This window comes from Notothenia rossii (assembly GCF_949606895.1).
Source record: "Notothenia rossii genome assembly, chromosome: 4".
NCBI classification, from domain to species: Eukaryota; Metazoa; Chordata; class Actinopteri; order Perciformes; family Nototheniidae; genus Notothenia; species Notothenia rossii.
In genome coordinates, this window is record NC_136902.1 from 39,642,142 (window position 1) to 39,663,249 (window position 21,108).

Consider the following 21,108-nt stretch of genomic DNA (forward strand, 5'->3'; position numbering starts at 1 on the left):
ATTAAGATGCGAGGTAATGTCCGCAAGGAAAGCCATGTCGAGAAGAAAATCTGTATTCCTGAGTTTTGCGCAGTACGCACTTGTATCACATTGGATGGTGTCCTCCAAGAACACAGGGATTTCTGCTCGTAGCGAAAAAATCTCTCCAAGCATTTTCCACGGCTCATCCACCTTATCTCTGTGTGCATCTGTAAATCACCGTACGTGGCGTTCACTTCATCCAAAAAGGCTATAAACTTCCTGTGATTGAGAGACCGGTTCCCTCCTCGAATGAGATTAGTAGTCTTGGTAACTAAATCCATGACATGGCTAAAATTCATTGATTTGGCACACAGAGCCTCCTGCAATATCAAAACGAAATTTGATTGAGCCTGATTTTTTTTTACAAAGAATGCCCACATTCAAAACCATTAGAATAGCTAACAATAATGTTACCCACCTGATGTATGATGCAGTGCAGTATTGGACAGTCAACGCCACTCTGGCGGAGGAGGCCGGCGAATCCAGTGCGCTTTCCTTGCATTGCTGGCGCACCATCGGTAACAACAGCTGAGAGCTTGTGAAATCCTCTGTGCGCACTTACAACATTTTCAACAGCGGTGAAAATATCTTGTCCTTTGGTAGTGCCATGCAAAGAAGCCAGTTTCAATAACTCCTCGTGCACTTCAAATGAACTGTTAATGGCCCGTGTGTAGATGAGAAGCTGGCTCACATCAGTCACATCAGTGCTCTCATCCAACGCTAAGGAAAAGTATGCACAGTCATGCATGACTTGTTTTACCTTTTGTTCGACATGATTTTGTATATCAAATAGTCTTCGTGTCACTGTCCGACGGGACAAAGAGACGGTTTCAAAGTTTTTAGCCATGTTGTCATCTCCGAATGCTTTAGCTATCTGGACTGCACAACTCTTCACCATTTCGCCGTCAGACAGGGGCTTCTTAGCTTTAGCAAGCTCAAGGGAAACGGCATAAGACGCCGTGAGAGACGATTGCTGTGTAGTCGTGGCTCTGGTAAAAAAGGTCTGCTGCTGGCATATTTTCCCTTTTAGGTCAGCAATGATGGCGACTCTGGCAGCTCCTGTGTGCTTTTCATATTTGTCTTTATGGGTGCTGTTGTAGTGGCGACTTAAATTGTAGTCCTTCATTGCCGATTTAGTTTCAAGACACACCAAACACATAGGTTTGCCTTTGAATTCTGTAAACAGATAATCTATTTCCCATTTTGGCTGAAAGAGACGGTTTTCTAGGTTCAGTTTTCTTTTTTGGGCGCTCATGTTTCTTTTCCCGCTAACGGAGGAAAGCCGCGAGGTAAACAGAAGACAATATACACTTGGCTGCAGGCCTCATGAATTTGTGGGGAGCGCCCTCTAGCGGTGAATATTATTAATTACAAGTGGGGTCTGGTTCAAATGATTTGCTTGTTTACAACTGTGAAACCAATATATTTTTGTAAATTGACTCGCGGGCCGCACAAAGTGAGGGCGGTGGCCACATGCGGTCCGCGGGCCGCCAGTTGCCCATCCCTGATCTACATCTATATAAAAAATGTAAATGTTCAAGTTAAACACAAGAACATGACCCCACCCCGCCCCAAACCATATTTACACAAAGTTGCTCATGAAAGTTTAAATGAGCTAAAAGCCCTGAAAGAGGACTGTTTTGCAGAGCTTTTTTCTCGTGCTCCCTTTCTGCAGGTCAAGAGGTGAGTTTGGCAATGTGGTGTAGTCTTATTTTCAGAAACACAGACACAACCAATGACAACAAGTTGGAATAATGGTTGTCGATGCCAAACTGCGACTCCTCAATGTGTTCCCCAAGCTGAAAAACATCCTCCGTTCCAATCTCCTCCCGGACGATGTAGGTGACTGTCGACACCTTTGGAGCTTGCCTTGTTGAAGCTTGGCGAATCACTCTCTCTGCAGCTCTCAGCACCTTCACTGTGCCTTTTGATGGAATCACTAGGCCACCGTTGTTTTTCAGGGCTAGAAGGTGGTAGCTCTCATCAAATGATGAAGGTACAGCATCTCTGACCAAGCTTGCACGGCACACATCACAGGACAGCTTTCGCAGAATCTGCCGGACTACAAATCCTGCGATGTAGACCAGCGCATTTTCCACCAGACCACCAAACCGAGTGGGAAGATAGCTGTGGTCACTCACAACAGCCGAAATGTTGGCGAATGGAGATGGGTGCTCTTCAGCAGTTTCAGCAGAGGACATCTCTACCGCAGACAGGGACACAGTGTGATCTTGGGCTGCCACATTGCCTGTCTCACTAGGTGAAACACCACACTGAACCATCAGACGGCGGAAGATGGCCTGGAACTGGCGTGCAGATGGATTGTTATACCAGCCACCTTGTATGGAAAACAGGCACACAATACATACATTACTCATAAGTCATTTTCAGAATTTATTGCAATTAAAAGAACATCAACCCTACCTGACGCTCTGATGGAATTAAATAGGAGCTCCAAGTGATCCTGTAGGTGAGGACATATCGCTGAACTTGGAGCAGTTCAGGAATCATCAGCATCAACGTGTCGATGTTAATGACAAATCCGATGACTGACAAGTACCTGCAAAAGAAAAACATTTGATTACTCTGATCATGGCAAAACATATACAGTATACTTGTAGGACACTTAGCTAACTAGGAACAATGTAATTGCAGAACTGGGATAACTTGAGAACAAGAACACATACAAGAACACATGCAATACATACCATTTTGACACCTACATGTGCTTGATGTTGTGTACTACGCACCATTAGAAGCATCTGGGACCTCAAAAATACTGAATACAAGATAATTCAAATAGAAACAAAATTGCATATCGAAAAACATTGAAACAAGAGAACATCATTTCAACATACATACCCGGCTCCTTCTGACACCTGCAAAACTTGATGTTGTGTAATACATACTATTTAGAAGCATCTGGGACCTCAAAAACATTGAATACAAGATCATTCCAACAAACAAAACTGAACACAGAAAAACATTGAAATAAAAGAGCATCATGTTAGCAGACAAAACTAAAGGAAAAAACATTGTAACAGTAGCATCATATGAACCTGATGTAGAGAACAGAGCATCTTATGAACTCGATGCATAACGGAACAGAGTATCGTTGAACTCATGTCGTGAACTTTTCATGCATGAATAACAAGCACTATTTTAATAGACCCCTTAGATCGGTGAAGTGGTGTTCCATCTTTTTTCACCAAAGTGAGCAAGTACCCCCTGGCTCTTGACAAAAATGCTTTCCTCTCTATCCAATTCAAAGCACCCAAGGGAGATTTGAATCCTTTGGCACGAGGATTGCGTCCATTCATTGTGTCAAACAGCCTGTCAATAATCTATAAAGAAATATCGGCATCTAAATCACTATCATTACAGTGTTTCATTAGGCATCAGATAGTTGTAATCAATACTCATCTATTCAACATATAAAGAGAACAGAGTACTTATTTCTAAACTGTATGTTCAACGTGCAACATGCAAACTTAGTATTTGCTTGACTTCCTTCTCTCCATAGGCCTGCTTTGTGCTACAGCAAATTCCACACAGAGCTTTAGCACTCTAAAATTTGTGAAGGTATGTGTAAGGTTATATAAAAACTTTTGTATTTATGAATATGCAATATCACGGTTCATGAAAAATATTTGCATGTTGAACTTAGAGAATTATCAACAAATTGTTCCTGATGCTCAAATCATATTTTGATCAATTATAAAAAAAAAAAAACGTACTTGGTTCTATAATCACTAACTGTTTACCTCAATGAATTCTGCCGTTGCCTCACAGTCTTTAAACTGAGAGTACCTAAGATCCCTCATTGTGCGGAGAGCAACTGACACGGAGCGACTCAGTGTTTTTGCAGCCAGGGACACCCTCATCTTGTGGTTCTCAAAGTAGACATGTTTGTCTGTGATTTTATTGGCAACATGCAGTCCGTCTTTTTTTTGCACATCATTGACATGATTGATGAACCTCCACTAGATCTGTCCGGTGGTCGTTGCAATTGGACTGTATGCCTGCAGAGAAAGATTCAGTCACTGCTCAAACAGCAACATTTTGATCATCACGTCCAGCCATAACTGTGCAAATGAACAGACAACAATATTTAGATACAACTTTTAGCAGCAGAGACATAACTTGTACAAATAGGTCTACAACAATCACCATTTACCTGCAACATATTACGTGCAAACTTCAGCATGTGGCATGCATCCATCATTACAAATACTTTGTCACCAGTCGAGGGATGCGGGAAACTGGTTTTAAGTGGCTCCTGCGGGTTTCCCTTCAGCTCACACCCAAGTTGGTTCCACATGCTGACGTTGGAGGCATGCCCATCCATCGTGACAGATACCACCCGAATGCCCCGTGCATGCAGCTCCTCCAAAGCATGACTGAGAAGGACCCTTTGTGTTTCAGGTGACAGAGACTTCGTCAGGTAATATGCAATGGGAGCCTTCCAATGTCCTTGTAGGCCAGGCTGGCAACTGGCGGCCCGCGGGCCAGATGCGGCCCAGAGCCAACTCCCGAGTGGCCCAGCCTCCCGTAGCCAAATTCCTACACTAGTACAGACCATGAACGCAACACTCCGCGTTGCATAGAAACCACCAAACCACAACGCAGCACGTTTTTTGAAAGTGCATCTGGTGGTGCTAGTAACGGTGGTCCTATGATAGCAACTCTAAAACATGTCTCTCTCAACTCTGAAGCGTAAACAGAGACAAAACGGTCATTGATGTTGTTGAGCAGATCCAAGTCAAGCTGGACCTTTTCGCGACCGACTTGAGCACGGGTTGGATGCTGCATTTTCCGACGCGCCCCAAACACATCACATCTCCGGCACAAATCACGGATGTGATGACAGATTTCATTGCGAGGTTGAAAGAGAACTTTGCCGGTCGATTGGATGGACTTGCTCTGCCCACAGAGGTGATGGGCTTTGCCAGAGACCCCTTCACTGTTGCAATAGAGGGGGACGTATCAACCAGAGAAAAGGAATTGATCCCCTGCATCGACAAGGGGAAATATACACTGGAACTTATTGACATGCAGCGCACTAACGGGCCAGCGAAGTTTTGGATTGATGTCAAAAAACAGCAGTTCCTTAACGTTCAGAAAGTAGCGATCTGTTTGCTCAGTATGTTTGGATCAACATACACATGTGAATCAAGCTTTTCACACATTAACTCAATCAAAAGTAGCACTCGCTGCTCCCTGACTGACAGCACTCTTCACCAATGTCTTAGGATTGCATTGACATCCTATGAGCCAAAAATCACTGCTTTTGTTCAAAACCAAAAATGTCCCTTCTCCCTTTGAGAAAGTCAGCGATGACAAATCACAAATGAGGTGATAGTAAGCACCTAGTTTACTATCGTAGACGTGTAGTGTAGTATTCATTCATATAGTTACCCGTATCCCTTGTTATGGGTTTGTGCATTGAAGGGTAACTTGACAGTTCTTTCTGTAGTCATTTAAAAGCACTTTGTAATGTGTCTGGGTCAAATGTGACCAAAACGTATGATTATTTTTGTTATTACTTGAAAAGTGAAAAAAATAGTATTGCTAAAGTACTACCTCTTTGTGTTGCATTGGAGCTCTTTAGCTGTTTTTTTTGTATGTCAGGAAATGTATTAAGACTGCTATTATTGTATTCAGTTATGCACTTTGTGATGTGCCTGGTTAAAAAAAAATAACCTGAATATTTGACTTCTAAAGCAAAAAAATTTAATGCTACAACTTTTTTTTCAGATTCTGTTAAATTAATGCTAATTTGTTGTGTTTTTATGCACTTTTTGACGTACCTTTGTTAGATGAACAATGAATCAAAATTGCATGTTTTTCACCGCAGTAATATGTGTTGGTTTAAAATGTGTCACTACCCGCTTTTTACAGGCCGCTGAATGTCTGGCCCAGCTGAATTTTGTAGTTATAAAATCTGGCCCAACTGAATGTGTAGTTGAATAGCCCTGTTGTAGGCCAACCACCATGAACACAAGAGCCTCAGTAGCAACATCGGTCTCATTGTTTCCATCACCCATGTCTACAAAACCAGACATTGACTGGTTATGTGGATTATATTGTACATGTTTTCTGATGGCCATGGCATCCAACATGAGTGCAACACATCCATATTTAGCCTGGTCTTCCTGGCATCTTCTCTCCAGCATATCCAGCATCATCTTGTTCAGGCCAGGCTTGCCATCCACCGAACACAGCCACCTGTAAAAAAATTGAGAAGTAGCTATTTAACGTATTTGCAACCGTAATTTCCAAAAATGAAATTGAACAACATTAAGACTACCTTTTTAATGTATGTGGATGAGGGAGGGGAACATTTGTAGTCTCTCTGAGGTATTTGTATGCCTTTGGACCATGTCGATGGAGTGTGAGGGCAAACTCTCTGTGGTCCTTTGAGTACTCATGGCCCTGCTTTGCCTTGAAGTCTATTTGAAGATCTGAAATTGTATGAGAAAAAATTAATAAGTCCCCTTCATATAATAACAAAGGAGTTTAATAAAGAGTGTAAGACTAAGATGTACATGAATTTCAAAGTGCTAATTTCATCTTACCTGAGTAGAAATCAAGCCTCTCTTTGAGTTCTTCATTAATGAGGTTCTTTTCCCTGAAATCCCCCAAAAGACTCCTCACTGTGGTCTTTGCCCTCTTTTCTCTAGCCATGGCATTCTTCCTCTCTCGCTCCAGACTCTCCACTCTTGCTAAAGCTTCATTGAGTCTGGCCTTAAGAGCAGTAGGAGAAGCAGGCAAGACATAGCTATGATTCTAGTAGAAAGAGGGATGAACATGGTTTGAGTGATGTTTCACTTCACACACATCACTTTGACACAACTAGAGTATGGCCCACATTCTTTCTTATAGTCATCACCTGTCAAAGCCACTGCCAGCATCATGCGTGTGTGTGTGTTTGCCAGGAATGCATGTTCAACATGTCTTCAATTGTGTGTGTATGGGTTTATTTGTGAGTGTGTTTAATATGAGTGGCAGCAAACAAGAGAGATTTTACTTTGTCTAGGACCATAATGATATGATGTTGAAAATAGAAATACTCACATCATTAGGCTGAGGTTTTGAGTGTGAGGTTGAAGCTTCTGGGTCATCCTGAGGGGCCACAGACAGGCTCTCTTCAGCTTTTCTTGAAGTAGATGTAGTCCTGCCCTTTTCCGGCTAAAATGAAGAAGCATAATACTTGAAAAGAATATATATATATACACACACACGCACACACAGGGATAGGTATTTCACCCTGCCCTGTTATTGATAATATAATATTTACATTTATGAATGCAAATAGCCTTATGATGATACACCTACTCTTTGGAGGTGAACCGGGAAGCTGAAGATGGAGGGAATAACACCATCTCTGAGTCGGACAATCTGTCCTGTCAAACTCGTCCTGCTTAAAATGCTCACTGCAAATCACGGATGACTCGCTTGCAGTGAACCCTTCCCTCCTCAAAGCAACTTCCCACTTCTAATTCATATCTTTGTCTTTGGGAGACCTTCAAAATAAAAACGGGAGATTTGAGAGTCAACACAATTTTTTTTAAGAAGGAGGTCAAGCTTATTTTCTTCCTTCTTCTTCCTAGATAGATTAGATTAGATTTGACTTTATTCATCCCACAACGGGGAAATTCACTTGTTACAGCAGCATATGATTTATAAAGTCTCAGTTGGCCATAAAAATAATGTTTGCTGGCTACGATTTCGCTGGCGGACATCAATACAGTACAATAATATTCTATTTACAAAATACAACCAATAATACAATTGAATCTTACTTGTGAAAAGTAATCCCCCGACCCCTGTTCGCAATCGTCTGCCGATTTGCACAGCAATACGCCGCACAGTGCTCTGGCATCTTGAAACCTCTGCTGTCTATGGGTAGAATGTCTGTACAATATGGGTAGGATGACCGGTCCAAGATGGCGGCCGTATTTCTTGCGCCACAGCAGACAATGCGGCGTCTACTCTTTATGTCTATGGCTCCAACCGCTGGAGAAGCTGCAGTACATATGCACGTGGCGCTGCAACTTCCTCCACAAAAGCAGGGAAGAAGCATGGTTGTCATGGTTGCCCTTCTGTTTATTCTCCGAGGTGGGGGCCGAGGGAACCGGGCAGAGTTTTTCGCCAGTCAACGTGTAACGTGTTTAAATCTTCCGGACAAAATGATAAAAGTGCCGGTCAAAGGTCTTCTTTGTTATTTATTGAGCTTTAAAAAAAATAATAACGAATCTATAAAATATAATAATAAAATACATGGATCCTCTCTTTTTCCTCCCTCTCTTCGGACAGCGTCAGTGTCTGTCTCATGCAGCAGCTGATCCAGTAATGAGTGACCCGGCCGACAGTAAAAATAAACATATTTATAACTAGTTTAGGTAGTTTGAGAGGTAAATACAATAGCTAAGGGTGATGATCTGACTTGAAGTGTGTGTTTTGCTCCGTTCGCCGCTGCATCACAGCGGGAGGAGCTGCAGTTGAGCAGAGCTGCGTGTCCTGTCAGATTAGACTTCACTCGCGTTTATGTCCATATCGAGAGAAAGATAAATCATCTGAATTCAGTGTGCAGTTTATTTTGACGCGGGGGTGAGCAGCAGAGGTGGGGAGAGGCGGGGCTATTGCCTCATCATTATCAGAAAATGATCGTATAGGGTTTACACCAAGCGGCAAACTCTGGGGAACAGCCGGGACGCCAATACGGAAGTGCAACCCACTGCAGTTCATACATGGGCCGCTAGGGACTGACTGCAGAAAGGAGCAATTTCCATAGACCCCCATGTTAAAATGCCCAACTTTACAGCAGAAAAAAACATGTTTCTACCCATGGATGCAATAAATATTATTATCTATATAGTTAGATTCCACTTTCATGATTATGAATCTGTGAGTGAATTGTTTTCTAACACAACTCTTTTATTTATATTAGGTCTTTAAGTTTTTGCAAAAATTAGGGCGTGGTCACTTTGATGGACATGTACATGCCTCACTGTCAGCTAACAGCAACTTGTCCACTCTGCTAGGCTACAACCATAGAGGCTCAACGTTAGTTAGTCATAGTACTGTACTTGACCCTTTAGCTTTAGCCGTTTTCGTGGTGATTGTGCCTTTTAGGGAATATTGTTACAAATACCAGACAATTAAAATGTCTTGCTGTGCACTTGAATGTACTAACAGAACTTCCAAGAAGTCTAAAATTATAATATTATACATGTTAATCCCATTCGCAGGTGTTTGTGTGCTTGGTAGCTTAGCTTGTTACTTATTAGCCAGCTAAGGACGTAACCCTTTATACATACATATACATTTTAGTTTATGATTCAGCCTTGGGTAAGACTTTTATAGTCTATGGCAGGGGTCGGCAACCTTTTTGATATGAAGTGCCATTTAAAAAAAAAATAATTATCAGCGTGCCGACGATCGAGAATTATCAACGGGGGGGGGAGCCTCGCTGCGGGGAAGCAGTGTGTGGACCTGTCAACGAAACTTACACATTTACCACATTTAAATAATTTGTTTAAACGGCATAATAATAAGGACAATCGTCCGTTCTGTGATTCTCCAGAACACACATGTTATGATATTAGGGTCATGCAGAGTGAGATGAGATCGCTGTCCCTTTAAGAGAGAGAGAAAGAGGGGTGTGGCTTGTGCATGTGTGTGTGTGGATGGTAGAGCGACAGTGAAGGAACGTGTATGTTTCTGGAAGTGAAACGAGGCAGCAGAAAAACAGAGGTCTGTGATGTATTTTGTGAAACAGAAGAACAGCTAAATAAATGCAACGGCCTCCCAAGAAGAGCTCGCCTCTCTCCAGTCATTTAAGCTAAAGTGGGTTATTGAACCTGAAGCTTGTTGCTTCTGCCCTCCTCGACTACGGTCTGGGGGGAGCCGACAGGAAAGTTCAACACACAGGTGTTCAGTCCGCCCCAAATTTGTAGCATATTATTTCGATGAGCAGATCGCCACTGGGCTTTCAACTAAATACACAGCCACGCAAAAACTGCGGCATTTGTACAGCTCCTTATGGGTACTGCAATTAGCTTAGTGCTTTCCTCCGTGGTGAAACGATCAGCACTGCACCACGGAGGAAAGCGGCAGAAAGTCACCTGGAGTTAAAGAGAGCGGGCTGCGTTGCGTGCATGGCTTCCTTCTGCAGGTAGACGCGCTCTGGCGGCGGTCTCGTTCAGGATCCGAAAATACAATTTAAATATTATTGCACACTTGTTCCACTTATTCCTAGTGTGCCACTGGTTACGGTGTCGCGTGCCAATGCTGGCACGCGTGCCAGGGGTTGCCGACCCCTGGTCTATGGCTATGACGCCCATAATGCTAAACGGGAGCAAATGTTAATAGGGGACCCAATTATCCCAGTGGTGGCCGCCGGAGCTAACGGAGCCGCAGGGGGGCTAGCTCCAGCCGCCGTCCCGGAGCTATCCCACTGCGGCTCCGTTAGGTCCGGGCGATGGAGTCCGTCGTTATAACTGGAGATCAAGGAATGCAGCGAAACGCAGACTTGGTTCGCCTGCTGTAGTATTAGCTAAATAAATTATGTTGAACAAGGCTTATTAAGCTGAAAATCGCCACAATTGTTCTGCAATGTATCAGTACTTATTTTCTTAACGTGTGAATGACAAGCATTAACAATAACAAAATATAGCTAATTCTCTTGCACATTGTCTCATTTGATTATGAATGTAACGTTTATATAGGGGAACTACACTGTTAGCAGTAACTTGGTATGCGTATTTCATGTTAGCTTAGCTTCTTAGCCTGAGCTAGCTCTGTTCACTTCCAGTTCGGAGGCAGCAGGTCCCGCCTCGGCCCCGCCTCTTTGCCCTTATTTGGAGCAGGCTGGAGTAGGCGGGAGTTGAACTCTGACGTCACTGTCGAGCCGTTAGTGGCAGACTCCGCCTACTAAGGGCTTCTCGGCAACTCTGCAGAATCCTATGGGTGACGTCACAGACACTACGTCCATTTATATATACAGTCTATGGTTTACACACGGAGCCGTTGGACCCTCCAGAGCATTGCATATGCCGTTCTATCCACCTTGGGACCCGTTATCGTTTCCGCAGTTGTTTACTGTCATATTCGGTCGTCCTAGTGTGGCCGAATGGTCTATATCAGGGGTTCCCAACCTTTATTGTGCCAAGGACCGGCAGATACATTTAAAAAAATGTGCGGACCGGTTGTCAATTTTAACTGATTTGAATATTTACTCAACAGCGGGTGGCAACAGAGGCTAATTGTATTTAATAGCCTGAAGAAATGCCAATATGCATCCAAAACATATTAACAACGTTTAAAACCAGGATACAATTAAAACAAAAAATTAGGACCACTGTACACATATTGATATAACTGAAATGTCAGTGAGACCCCTGGGCTTGTTTGCCAGCAATAATAACGTATACCGGGGCGTTCGTTCCGGTGCACTCCGACAGCATTAGCACTACATCGAAATTAAGATTAAACTAATTTATTTTGGGAACACCCACACACCTATGGAGTTGGCCAGATGTGTGTAAATTACTGTTCATGATAATTTGAAAACAAATGCCGTTGTTGGACACACACAAACACACCGAACATACACACACACAGCGGAGCTGAACAGAGCACATACACACACATATCATGCGCCTTTCTGACCGGATATTTCCTTCATACAACGAGTAATAGGGGGAATATTCGGGCCGTTCGATGTGTGTGTGTGTAGAGGTGTGTGTGGTTGAAACTTAGCAGCCTTCAGTGGGGAACACAGTGAAGGCGGTGTGTACGCGCTGGTGCTGCACTTCTCAGAGGCTGCCTCCTGATGCTGCAGCCATTTCATGAAGTGAAGGAGGCTTTACAAATAAAAAAATAGCTCAACACCCCTGGCTGCAATGTCCTTAAAATGAAGACCGAGTTCAAAATACATCTCAAATAATGTATGCACTGCCATTTCCCTACATAAGCATAACAGTCTGCGATTAAACTGTTGTCTCCTGTGTGCTCCACTTCCTATTGGCGCACCACCTGTAACTTTCTCTGCGCATGAGAGGCTGAGACCTTATGCTAACCAATTTGGATTTGTTTTGTATGTTTTGGATGAAATAATATGACTGGTATAAAATAAATTAATACAAATTAATTTAATATTTTTTGATCAAATATTTGTATATATTTATAATTCTGCAAATATTACGATAAACTCACAGCTATTTCGCGGCCCGGCAGTAACACCTCCGCGGCCCGGGGGTTGGGGACCCCTGGTCTATATGACACTAAACAGTAACGCAAACGACCGTTTTCGTCCTCGTGGGGCCGGGGCCTAAGTGTTTGTGAGTGTGTTTGTGTGTGTTTGTGTGTCTGTGTGTCTGTGTGTGTGTGTGTGTGTGTGTGTGTGTGTGTGTGTGTGTGTGTGTGTGTGTGTGTGTGTGTGTGTGTGTGTGTGTCTTTGTGTGTGTGTGTGTGTGTGTGTGTGTGTGTGTGTTTGTATTTGTCAAACTGAATCATTGGGTCACAGAGCCACTACAGCTGACATACTGTAATTCAATGTTTTGCTGCTTCAGGCTGCAGTCTCTAGGAACTGAGTCCATGTGGTAGGAACAAAGTATTTTTGAATGCATATTTTCGTGCTTATTATTTTTGAATACAATCCGCATAGAGTGGTGCATGCAGCAAAAAGTTCTAACATGAAATGAAGGTCCCTCGTCTTCAGAGTATTCTGTTGAGTAGTCTATGGTAGGGTTAACCCATACATTGGTTGGGCTCAAGTCAGTATTTGCAATGTAATTACATACACGCTCCCCTTGACAGTGAAACGCCACGCGTGATGTTTAGATTATTTTCCTGTCTCAATCCAAATGTATGAAATAAAAAGGCACATTTGACTTGTAGTAAAGAAAAAGGGCGACCTGGAGCCAATCCTGCAATTTCTCCATAAGTGAAAGAGTTGACGTGCTGAAAACCCAACTCCTGCAGGGGGGTCTGGGGGGATTCTCCCCCAGGAGATTTTTTGAAATATTAACATAAAATACACATTCTGGTACTCTCTTGAGAGGAAAAATAAATACATCTATTACTACACGACATATTTAAAAAAATGAATGCCATTTTAGTTTTTTGTTACATTATTCTGAAAGCTGAACCTGCTGCTCCTCATAGAGAGAAGAGGGAAGAGGCTGTGTGAATTACTTTACATTGTGGAAAAGGGTGGATAGCCCCCACTGTTCTATGTGTCAAAAGGAAAGACAGCCCATCAGCCCGACACACCTATCAATCATCAAACCGTGGGGTCTTATTTCATTACGTGTTGATTTCTATCAACACGTAATGTTGTATCGATGTATATAGAGATGTACTACAGCAAAAGTATTCTCCGTCGGGACTTCCTGCAACAACACCACGGCGTTATCTTGATTCTGATTGGCCAGAAGACATTATAAAATATGTTCTATTGAGAAGACGATCACTACGTGACAAAAGTTTTCAAAACCGTTTCTAGTCTTCGGTATTTCCAGACAAGTGGCGACCGAAATCAATCTTACTAATTGCTGTCTGTGCAATTTACTCCGCACGAGTTTTCAGACTTTATTTAGCTTACTTTAACATCATTTTTCATGGTGGGGCTAAGGTGGGGCTAAGCCATTTCTTGGTATGGCTGTAGCCTACCCCAGCCATACCCTGGCGCCACCACTGCTCGTCTTGAAGTCAACCTTTTTAGAACGTGTGGTTAGACGCCTGCAACTAATTGTGTGGTGGACACAAGATGAAGAGTTTTGAGTGTCCGAAGCTTGTGTCATAAATACTGCGGTTGCTTACAGAACACCTACAAAAGGTAATCACGCCGACATGTCCATCTAGCTAGGGCTGCTCGATTATGGCAAAAATCATAATCTCGATTATTTGGGTCAATAATTGTAATTGCGATTATTAAATGCGATTATTCATTGACTTTGAAAACAGTTTTTTTTAACAGTTGATTACCCTGAACTTCAAGTATAATTCAACTGAATTTATTAAAAAAAAAAAAAAAAGTAATAATAATAATAAAAAATAATCTTTTTATTTCGATTACGTTGTTTTTGGTAATCGTTGCAAGCCATAATTGTAATCACGATTAAATTATGATTACTTGAGCAGCCCTATCTTTAGCTTAGTGTGTCGATGCATAGCCATCGACCTGTATGTAGTTTGTTTATAGCTAGGGGTGTAACGGTATCTGTAATTCGTCCCGTACCGTCACGGTTCGGTACATGCATTCACATGACGAATACGCCTTTTTTTTTTACGAGTGGGAGCAAAGTCTGTCGTTCAGGGCAGTATCCATTACACTATATATAATCCATGGAGCGGTATTGCGCCTACAATCTGTTTGCCAGCCGCCCTTAAACAACAAATGAAGAAGAAGAAAACACAACAAAACGAACAAAATAAAAGAAGAAGAAGAGTTAGTATTGCGAGTTCAGATAACACAGAGGGTGTTTCTCAATGTCGACTACGCTTGCTTGGTAGCACTCGCTTCCGAACGTCTTGCTACAGAAGCGAGGCAAGAATACTTCCTGGCATTCGGAAAACAAAGAGTGGAACAGGCGAGCAAGTGTGCAGGTGTGCGTCATATGAGAGGCCCTGCCTTACATTTTCAGTCACAGATTTGGGGAAATTCGTCCGTGCGCAAAGCATTGTGGAGATTTTAAGACCGCGGAGTCTACACGTGCAGCCTCGAAATTTCTCGCTACGAAGTACGCCGGCCTCGGTAGAATTCCAAGTATGCTGGACATTGGAAAATTCCTTCGGCAGCACTCGATGACGTAGTATGCTTGAAATAGTTGCTCTGGAGCAGCCTTCCTCGACATTGAGAAACACAGGAGCTAGAAGACCCACCTGCTTCTTTTAAATCAGCTGTGTGGGAACATTTTGGGTTCCCTGTGGACTACAACAACGATGGAGTGCGAGTGGAGGATCGGACGAGGATGGTGTGTTGGTGTTGTTCGACAGCGGTGCGGTATGCTAATGGTAACACAAGCCAAACATGCTAAATCATATCAGAAGACATCACCCAGATTTGGCAGTCACCGGAGCCCGGCAAAAGACAACAGCAGTTCAACAGCTTATCCCCGCTGCTTTTAAGAAGCCAATAGACATGAAAGCCGAGAGACCAAAAATAAATAACGGAAGCTTTCAGCATATGTTTTTCAACAGCTATGCACCCTTATGCAATAGTAGAGGACCACGACTTTTATTGATTGTAATTGAAACACTTTCTTATTATTTATTTTGTAATATTTTCAAAACATTCTTTTTATTTTTACAGCTTATTGAACCTTTTTGTTTGACATCAGCCATTATAGATAATATGGCCATCTGAGTGTGTGTGGTACTGTTTGTGGTTTGTTTTTAACTGTGTTAAAGTTAATAATTCAAAATGTTAAAGTTCCTTATTTTTAAACTGAAACTTGCAATACCGTTCAAAATAAATAAAAACAAACCTGGAATTATACATTTGGGACTTTTTTTTGCTTTTTCTTGTTGTACCGAACCCGTACCGAACCGTGACCCCCAAACCAATTGGGAATTCACGGTACGTACCGAACCGTGAATTCTGTGAACCGTTACACCCCTATTTATAGCTGAACGTAGCTATTTACATATGGCGATTGCATGTACTCTTAAAAAATCAGAAAGTGGTGTTAAGCGAGCACTTGCGATGCTAACTTAGTGGTGTGCGTACAAAAATATGCCACAGTTAGCCTACTCCTGCAAAGAACCATGTTCCTCTATAGTTACTGGGGATAGCGACCTATGGCTAAACAAATGGCTGTCCTCTCCCTGCTTTCAATTGAAAATACTTGAAAAAACTAACAAATGTGTTCGTATAACCTAAGGTCACTGATAAAATACCATCCAAAAATGTTGATCCCTGTATCATGTCTGTTTTTACATCCTGTCTCTGTGTTTTCCCTCCTGTTTGAGGTTATTCTTCACCTCGTGCCCTCCCCAGCTGTGTCTTGTCCCTGTGATTAGTCTTGCATGTATTTAAGTTCTGTTTTTCTTTTAGTAGTTGTCAGATCCTTGTTCTGTTTCATGTTTGTTGGAGAGTTTTCTTACTATTGTTTTGACTCGCCCTGAATTGCCCATTTGCCTGGAACTGAAGGTATTTTGTCAAAACCTTTGTCCTGCATTTGGGTCCATCCTGCTCTGCTCTCAACCTTGACGGATACCTTAAGGGGTTAAACAATTTTTTTTCAGAATTGTTATCTGAACGTAAACGGCAAACACATTTAATATCTCTCTTTCTTTCTCTGCTCTAGGGGTAGCAGCTTGGCCTGTCAGGAATTATGTTGGGGACCGGAGGGCTAAACCATCTTCTTGAGTGACACCATTCATCATAAACTGCCCTTCGCATTGAATTTGAGGATCTGGTCAGGCAATCTTTTGTGGAATGTGAAGAAGACTTCAACCGTGACAACATTTTGGATTGGATTTTAGGATTTTTCCTGCTTTAGATCAATCTAGACTGACCCAGTCACTTTCCTTAAACATTTTCCACTACTAAACTTTGACAAGAGGAAGTTCTCAGACTGTCTTCGTGGTGTGAGGTCAGCAACAACACATCTGTCCAAACTGTGGACGTGTCTGTAAGCGATCAGCAGTGATGGAGTCTGTGGCTGCCCGGATGGCCATGGACACTGACTCGCCCAACCTGTCCCTGAGGTCCAGGACTACCGTGACTACGGACGGAGATTCTTATGTGAGCACTTCCAGCCTTCCCTGCACCCACTTCCTGTCCGCCAATGTCATCAATGTTGGTAAGTGTTGCTTCTGTGAGCTGTGAGAAAGCCATGCGTGGTGATGAGTGCTTGTGTTGTTGATGAAAAGTGACAAATTGCTGGAAGTGTGAGGATGTTTCGCTGAGTTTCCTCAGCTGGCTTGTGAGTGTAATGCTGTTTAACTTCATGCTTGTTGTTGGTGGGCTCAAAACGAGTTGGGGTTCAGCATACCTTGATTTCAAAGGGGAAATCATTTGAAAATGTGATTATCCTATTGATGAACACAGGACAGACTTTAGAAAAAAGGCTTATGAAGGTCTGATGGTGATGTCAAGTGGTACAGATGTCTGCTGGAGGCAGCAAGGTACAGGAAGAGCTGATTGTGTTTAAGAAAGGTGGACCAGGTAATGATAAGATGATAGAAACATGCATCTTGGATGGATTGGAAAATGTGCTTATGTACAAAAATATATTGTGTTAATGTGGAAGATACATTTGCCCTTTTCCATTGAAGTGGTTCCAGGGCATGGAGACATACCATCCCATGTTCTCCTTAAAGGTAGGGTAGGTAATTCACTTCAGAATCACTTTTTGTTATATTCCATGGAATGCTCTTAACATCATATAGCAATGAATACATCAAATGCTTTGACAATCTATATATACAAATATTTCATCTGTTGAAGCCGTGGCGCTGTAAAAAGCAAGTCAAATTATCTGCCTTGGCAGATAATTGGATGGCCTGCCTGCCTGTCAGCCTTCCATCCCGTGCACAAACGTATCTCTTGCCCTCATTGGTCATGTGTGTGTTGGAGGAGGGGCTCTGTAAGGAAGTCTGAAGTAAGGGGCAGATTTTTTTCGGTTGTGTACTTTCAAATTCTAGCTTACTCGAGCTGGTTTCTCCATTCTGACCTACCCTACCTTGGAGTAAAGGGGAGGTCCGTTGTACAAGACCCTGCATTTTCTACCTGTTCTTTTCCACTATCTGAATGTTATGTGTGAGCAAAACAGAAATTCAGCTGCAGGATAGATATAAATCTAAAACGACTGTTGACTGCTGTTTAAAAGTTGGAACGAAAACAAGCTCTCTGGCAAACACACATTTATGACACCTAACACTTGTTGTTCAGCAGGACAATCTCCACATATTAATACCACTTCGTGAACTTGGAAGTGTAAATGCAATTGACTGGAGTAAAAAGCTAACGCTAGGCTACAAACAAACTACATCACGTTTGCATGGCTGCACATCACCACCGCTAAGCTAAAGGCTGACTTGTGTCGGGGTGATGACATTTAGTATTTTATTTAGTCACTTGTCAGCAACTGCCATGTAATGACACTTTTTGAAAAACTTACTTCAAGATCAGTAAACAGCAAGTTGTAAATTGCTGACTCATTTCATTCCATGCATCACTCCATAGAGTGCCAGAGTGACACGTCCTAAAACCCGGAAGTAAACTCCTTCCGGTTCCTTCGGCAAAAACCAATGCAATTTCTCCATAGGATTTTGGAAAATAGTTAGAAATGAGGTCTGTGGTTGACACACAATTAAAGGGCCCATGTCATGCTTTTCCGGTTATTACCCATCCCCTTGTGTGTTATGAAGGTCTTTATGCATGTAAACGGTCTGCGGTGTCAAAAACCCTCAAAGTACACCCTGTAGCGAGTAAAACTCTAACACACAAAATACCTGTCTATGCTGCCCCAGAACGCCTCTTTGGAGATTTCCCATTTTCCATTGTTTTCTTCCTGGGTTCTGTGACGTGTGAATACCCAAATCAGCAACAAATGCGGAGCATGTCACACACCAGGATCCCTTGGCTAACTAACAGGGAGTACCCATTGACTTGCATAGACCTCCCTGAATGCTGGTAATAGATGAGTTGGGATCGCGGAGAAATGCTCTCCGCTGACCCATTCTCACAGCGTTATAGACCTTTTTCTTACTCAATATCTGTAAGAAAGCTGTGAGTGTTTGTGTTTGATCAGGTCCGGATGAGTTTCGCTGTGTCTCGCTGTATCGCCGACCCGGAAACCTGTCCGCTCCTCGCAGCAGCGCCTCGCAATGTCCCGACCAATCAGAGCACACTGGCGTCACAGGGAGGGGGGGGGGGGCAGGAGCTCCAACAAGCCTTTTAGGACAGAGAGTGAATACCTGGTGAATACACATACTATACAGAGATGCTGTATGAGAAACCAATGTGATTTTGGAAAATTGCACAATTTAAATCTATTCTAGTAGACCTCAACAATGGAAATATGATCAGTAGAAATGGCCGTGACATGGGACCTTTAAGAGACGGATCACGTTTTGTTCAGCCGGATAATATCCACATGTATACCCTACTTTTATAATTTTCTAATCATAAATCTATCGATCATAAATCTACCGATTAGATTTATGATTTGAAAATTATAAAAGTCGGGCAACGTGATCCGTCTCTTCAATTTGTGTCTACCACAGACCTTATTTCAAGCTATTTTCCAAAATCCTATGGAGAAATTGCATTGGTTTTTGTCGAAGGAACCGGAAGTGGTAAAATGCTAACTTACTTCCGGGTTTTAGGATGTGTCACTGTGGCACTCTATTGAACTTTGGCATTAGTCTTGTTTTTAAATGTTATAGTTGCTGCTGCTACCACCACTTCTACAGTTGACTCTCTGTACTGCTTCCATTGGAGAAGAGAGAAAAATAATCCCAGATATGTAGTGGTAGTTGTCGTACCACTAGAATAAGCATTTTGCTATATGGTGAACTTTTCTTTCAGAGCAGCAATCAGCTACAATCTTCCTTTCCAGGTGCTGCTCTTCCACTTTCAATTCAGACTGTGAAATGTGTGTGTTTGTGCACATTCCTCTCTTTGGTGAATAAGTTCCCTGATTGATTTTCTGGTCTTAACAAATATTAGCTGATGTTGAGAAAAGTCACAGTTAAATTGAACTGCTTTTCAAACGTTTTCAATAAGTGATGATCCCTGAGATTTTCCTGCTGCCAAGTAGTTTTGTTGTTACAGTGCAGTAATATCTTATCATGTGCTTTACCTTTTGGATTTTCACTTTGGCAAGTTTCCAAAATTCTGCATTGGAGCTTAATTAAGCAAACTTATTTATTCTTGTCACAGAGTTGGATAGAGTCCTAAATAATGGAAGGATTGCAAAGGTCAGGAAGCAGCGTGTGTGTTTCTGGACAGGCTGAGTGTTGCTTTGCAGACCGGAGAGAGCGGCTGGTTGATCTGTCTGCATGGCTGAAAAGAAAAAACACATCACCATCATCAGAGAGCGTTTGGTGCAGAGCTGAGCTGCACGAATCAACACATTTACAGCCAAACCTTTACAATTAGATTTATTTTCTAAGGATAAAATATACGGGGCAATTTCACTGAAATTTGACATTAGGGAAAAGTGAACAGCACTCCAAACTGAGTGATTAGAGTAAGACTATCATTTATCAAACTAACATTGACTTTATAGAAATAAATGACAGTTTAACCTGTTAAGCCCGATGCCCCAGCGGGCAGGGGCACAACACAACAATATTTATGAAACTGTGTCTCAGGTAGGGATGGGTATCGAGAACCAATACTAAGTCAGTACCGGTACCTGATTGGATGGTATTGGTATACCGTTAAGCCGCTGGACAAACGGTGCTGCTATCGATATATGAATTAGGCTACTTCCTTAGTTTAAACAATTCTGGTTGGTTGGGAACCCTCATCCTGTGTTACGTATCCGGCTTGAGTACCACTGATTGGCCACTGTGAATGCCACACGTCATCTCTCCTAACAGCGCTCTTATTATTGTGAGATTGCTCTTATTATTGTGAGACTCCCGGGGCAGACTATAGCAGGGGCAGATGCAACATCTTGCTAGAAACAGCGTCTCAAGGCTTCTTAACATTATACAACCTATTAATGATGCATACCCACTTAACGGGAAAAATTCAGCTAACAGACGATATTAACCATTTTACCTACACGGAACAGAAGTCCAACACCAAGAGTCTAAATCAACACTTAGCAAAACGGGCTGACGGGGCTAACAGGGCTAACGGCTACTTTAGCACATAACTGGCAAAAGCGATCTTTTCTACGCCATTTTATCTGCACAAACAACATAAAAAATGCTAACGCACTTAGCACAGAACTCACTATAGAGATATTATATACTTCATGCAATCTGCACAAACTAGATATCATATGAAAGCTGTGATTCCACAGGTTCCAATGGTATAAGTATCATCACTGTGTGACCAGAACTTACGGCAGCGAAAGCAAGCAAAGACAACACACACCTTCACTTTACGGG

General features: G+C 42.4%; 1 protein-coding gene and 1 pseudogene across 2 annotated transcripts in view; one reads left to right on the top strand and one right to left on the bottom strand.

Annotated features, from left to right (window-relative positions):
• Positions 1 to 21,108, top strand: part of LOC307035128 (1-phosphatidylinositol 4,5-bisphosphate phosphodiesterase eta-2-like) — a 414,967-nt gene that overhangs the window by 31,193 nt on the left and 362,666 nt on the right. Inside the window, exon 2 of the mRNA XM_079674157.1 lies at positions 16,341 to 16,838. Within this exon, the coding sequence (XP_079530283.1) occupies positions 16,685 to 16,838 (154 nt within the window). The 5' untranslated portion in view covers positions 16,341 to 16,684. The remainder of the gene's footprint in view (positions 1 to 16,340; positions 16,839 to 21,108) is intronic.
• LOC307037387 (THAP domain-containing protein 6-like) lies at positions 6,635 to 8,162 on the bottom strand (annotated as a pseudogene). Its single transcript, XR_013810639.1, has 4 exons — positions 7,827 to 8,162; positions 7,360 to 7,547; positions 7,099 to 7,212; positions 6,635 to 6,810 (listed from the first exon to the last, which is right to left on the bottom strand). The product of XR_013810639.1 is annotated as a THAP domain-containing protein 6-like (transcript).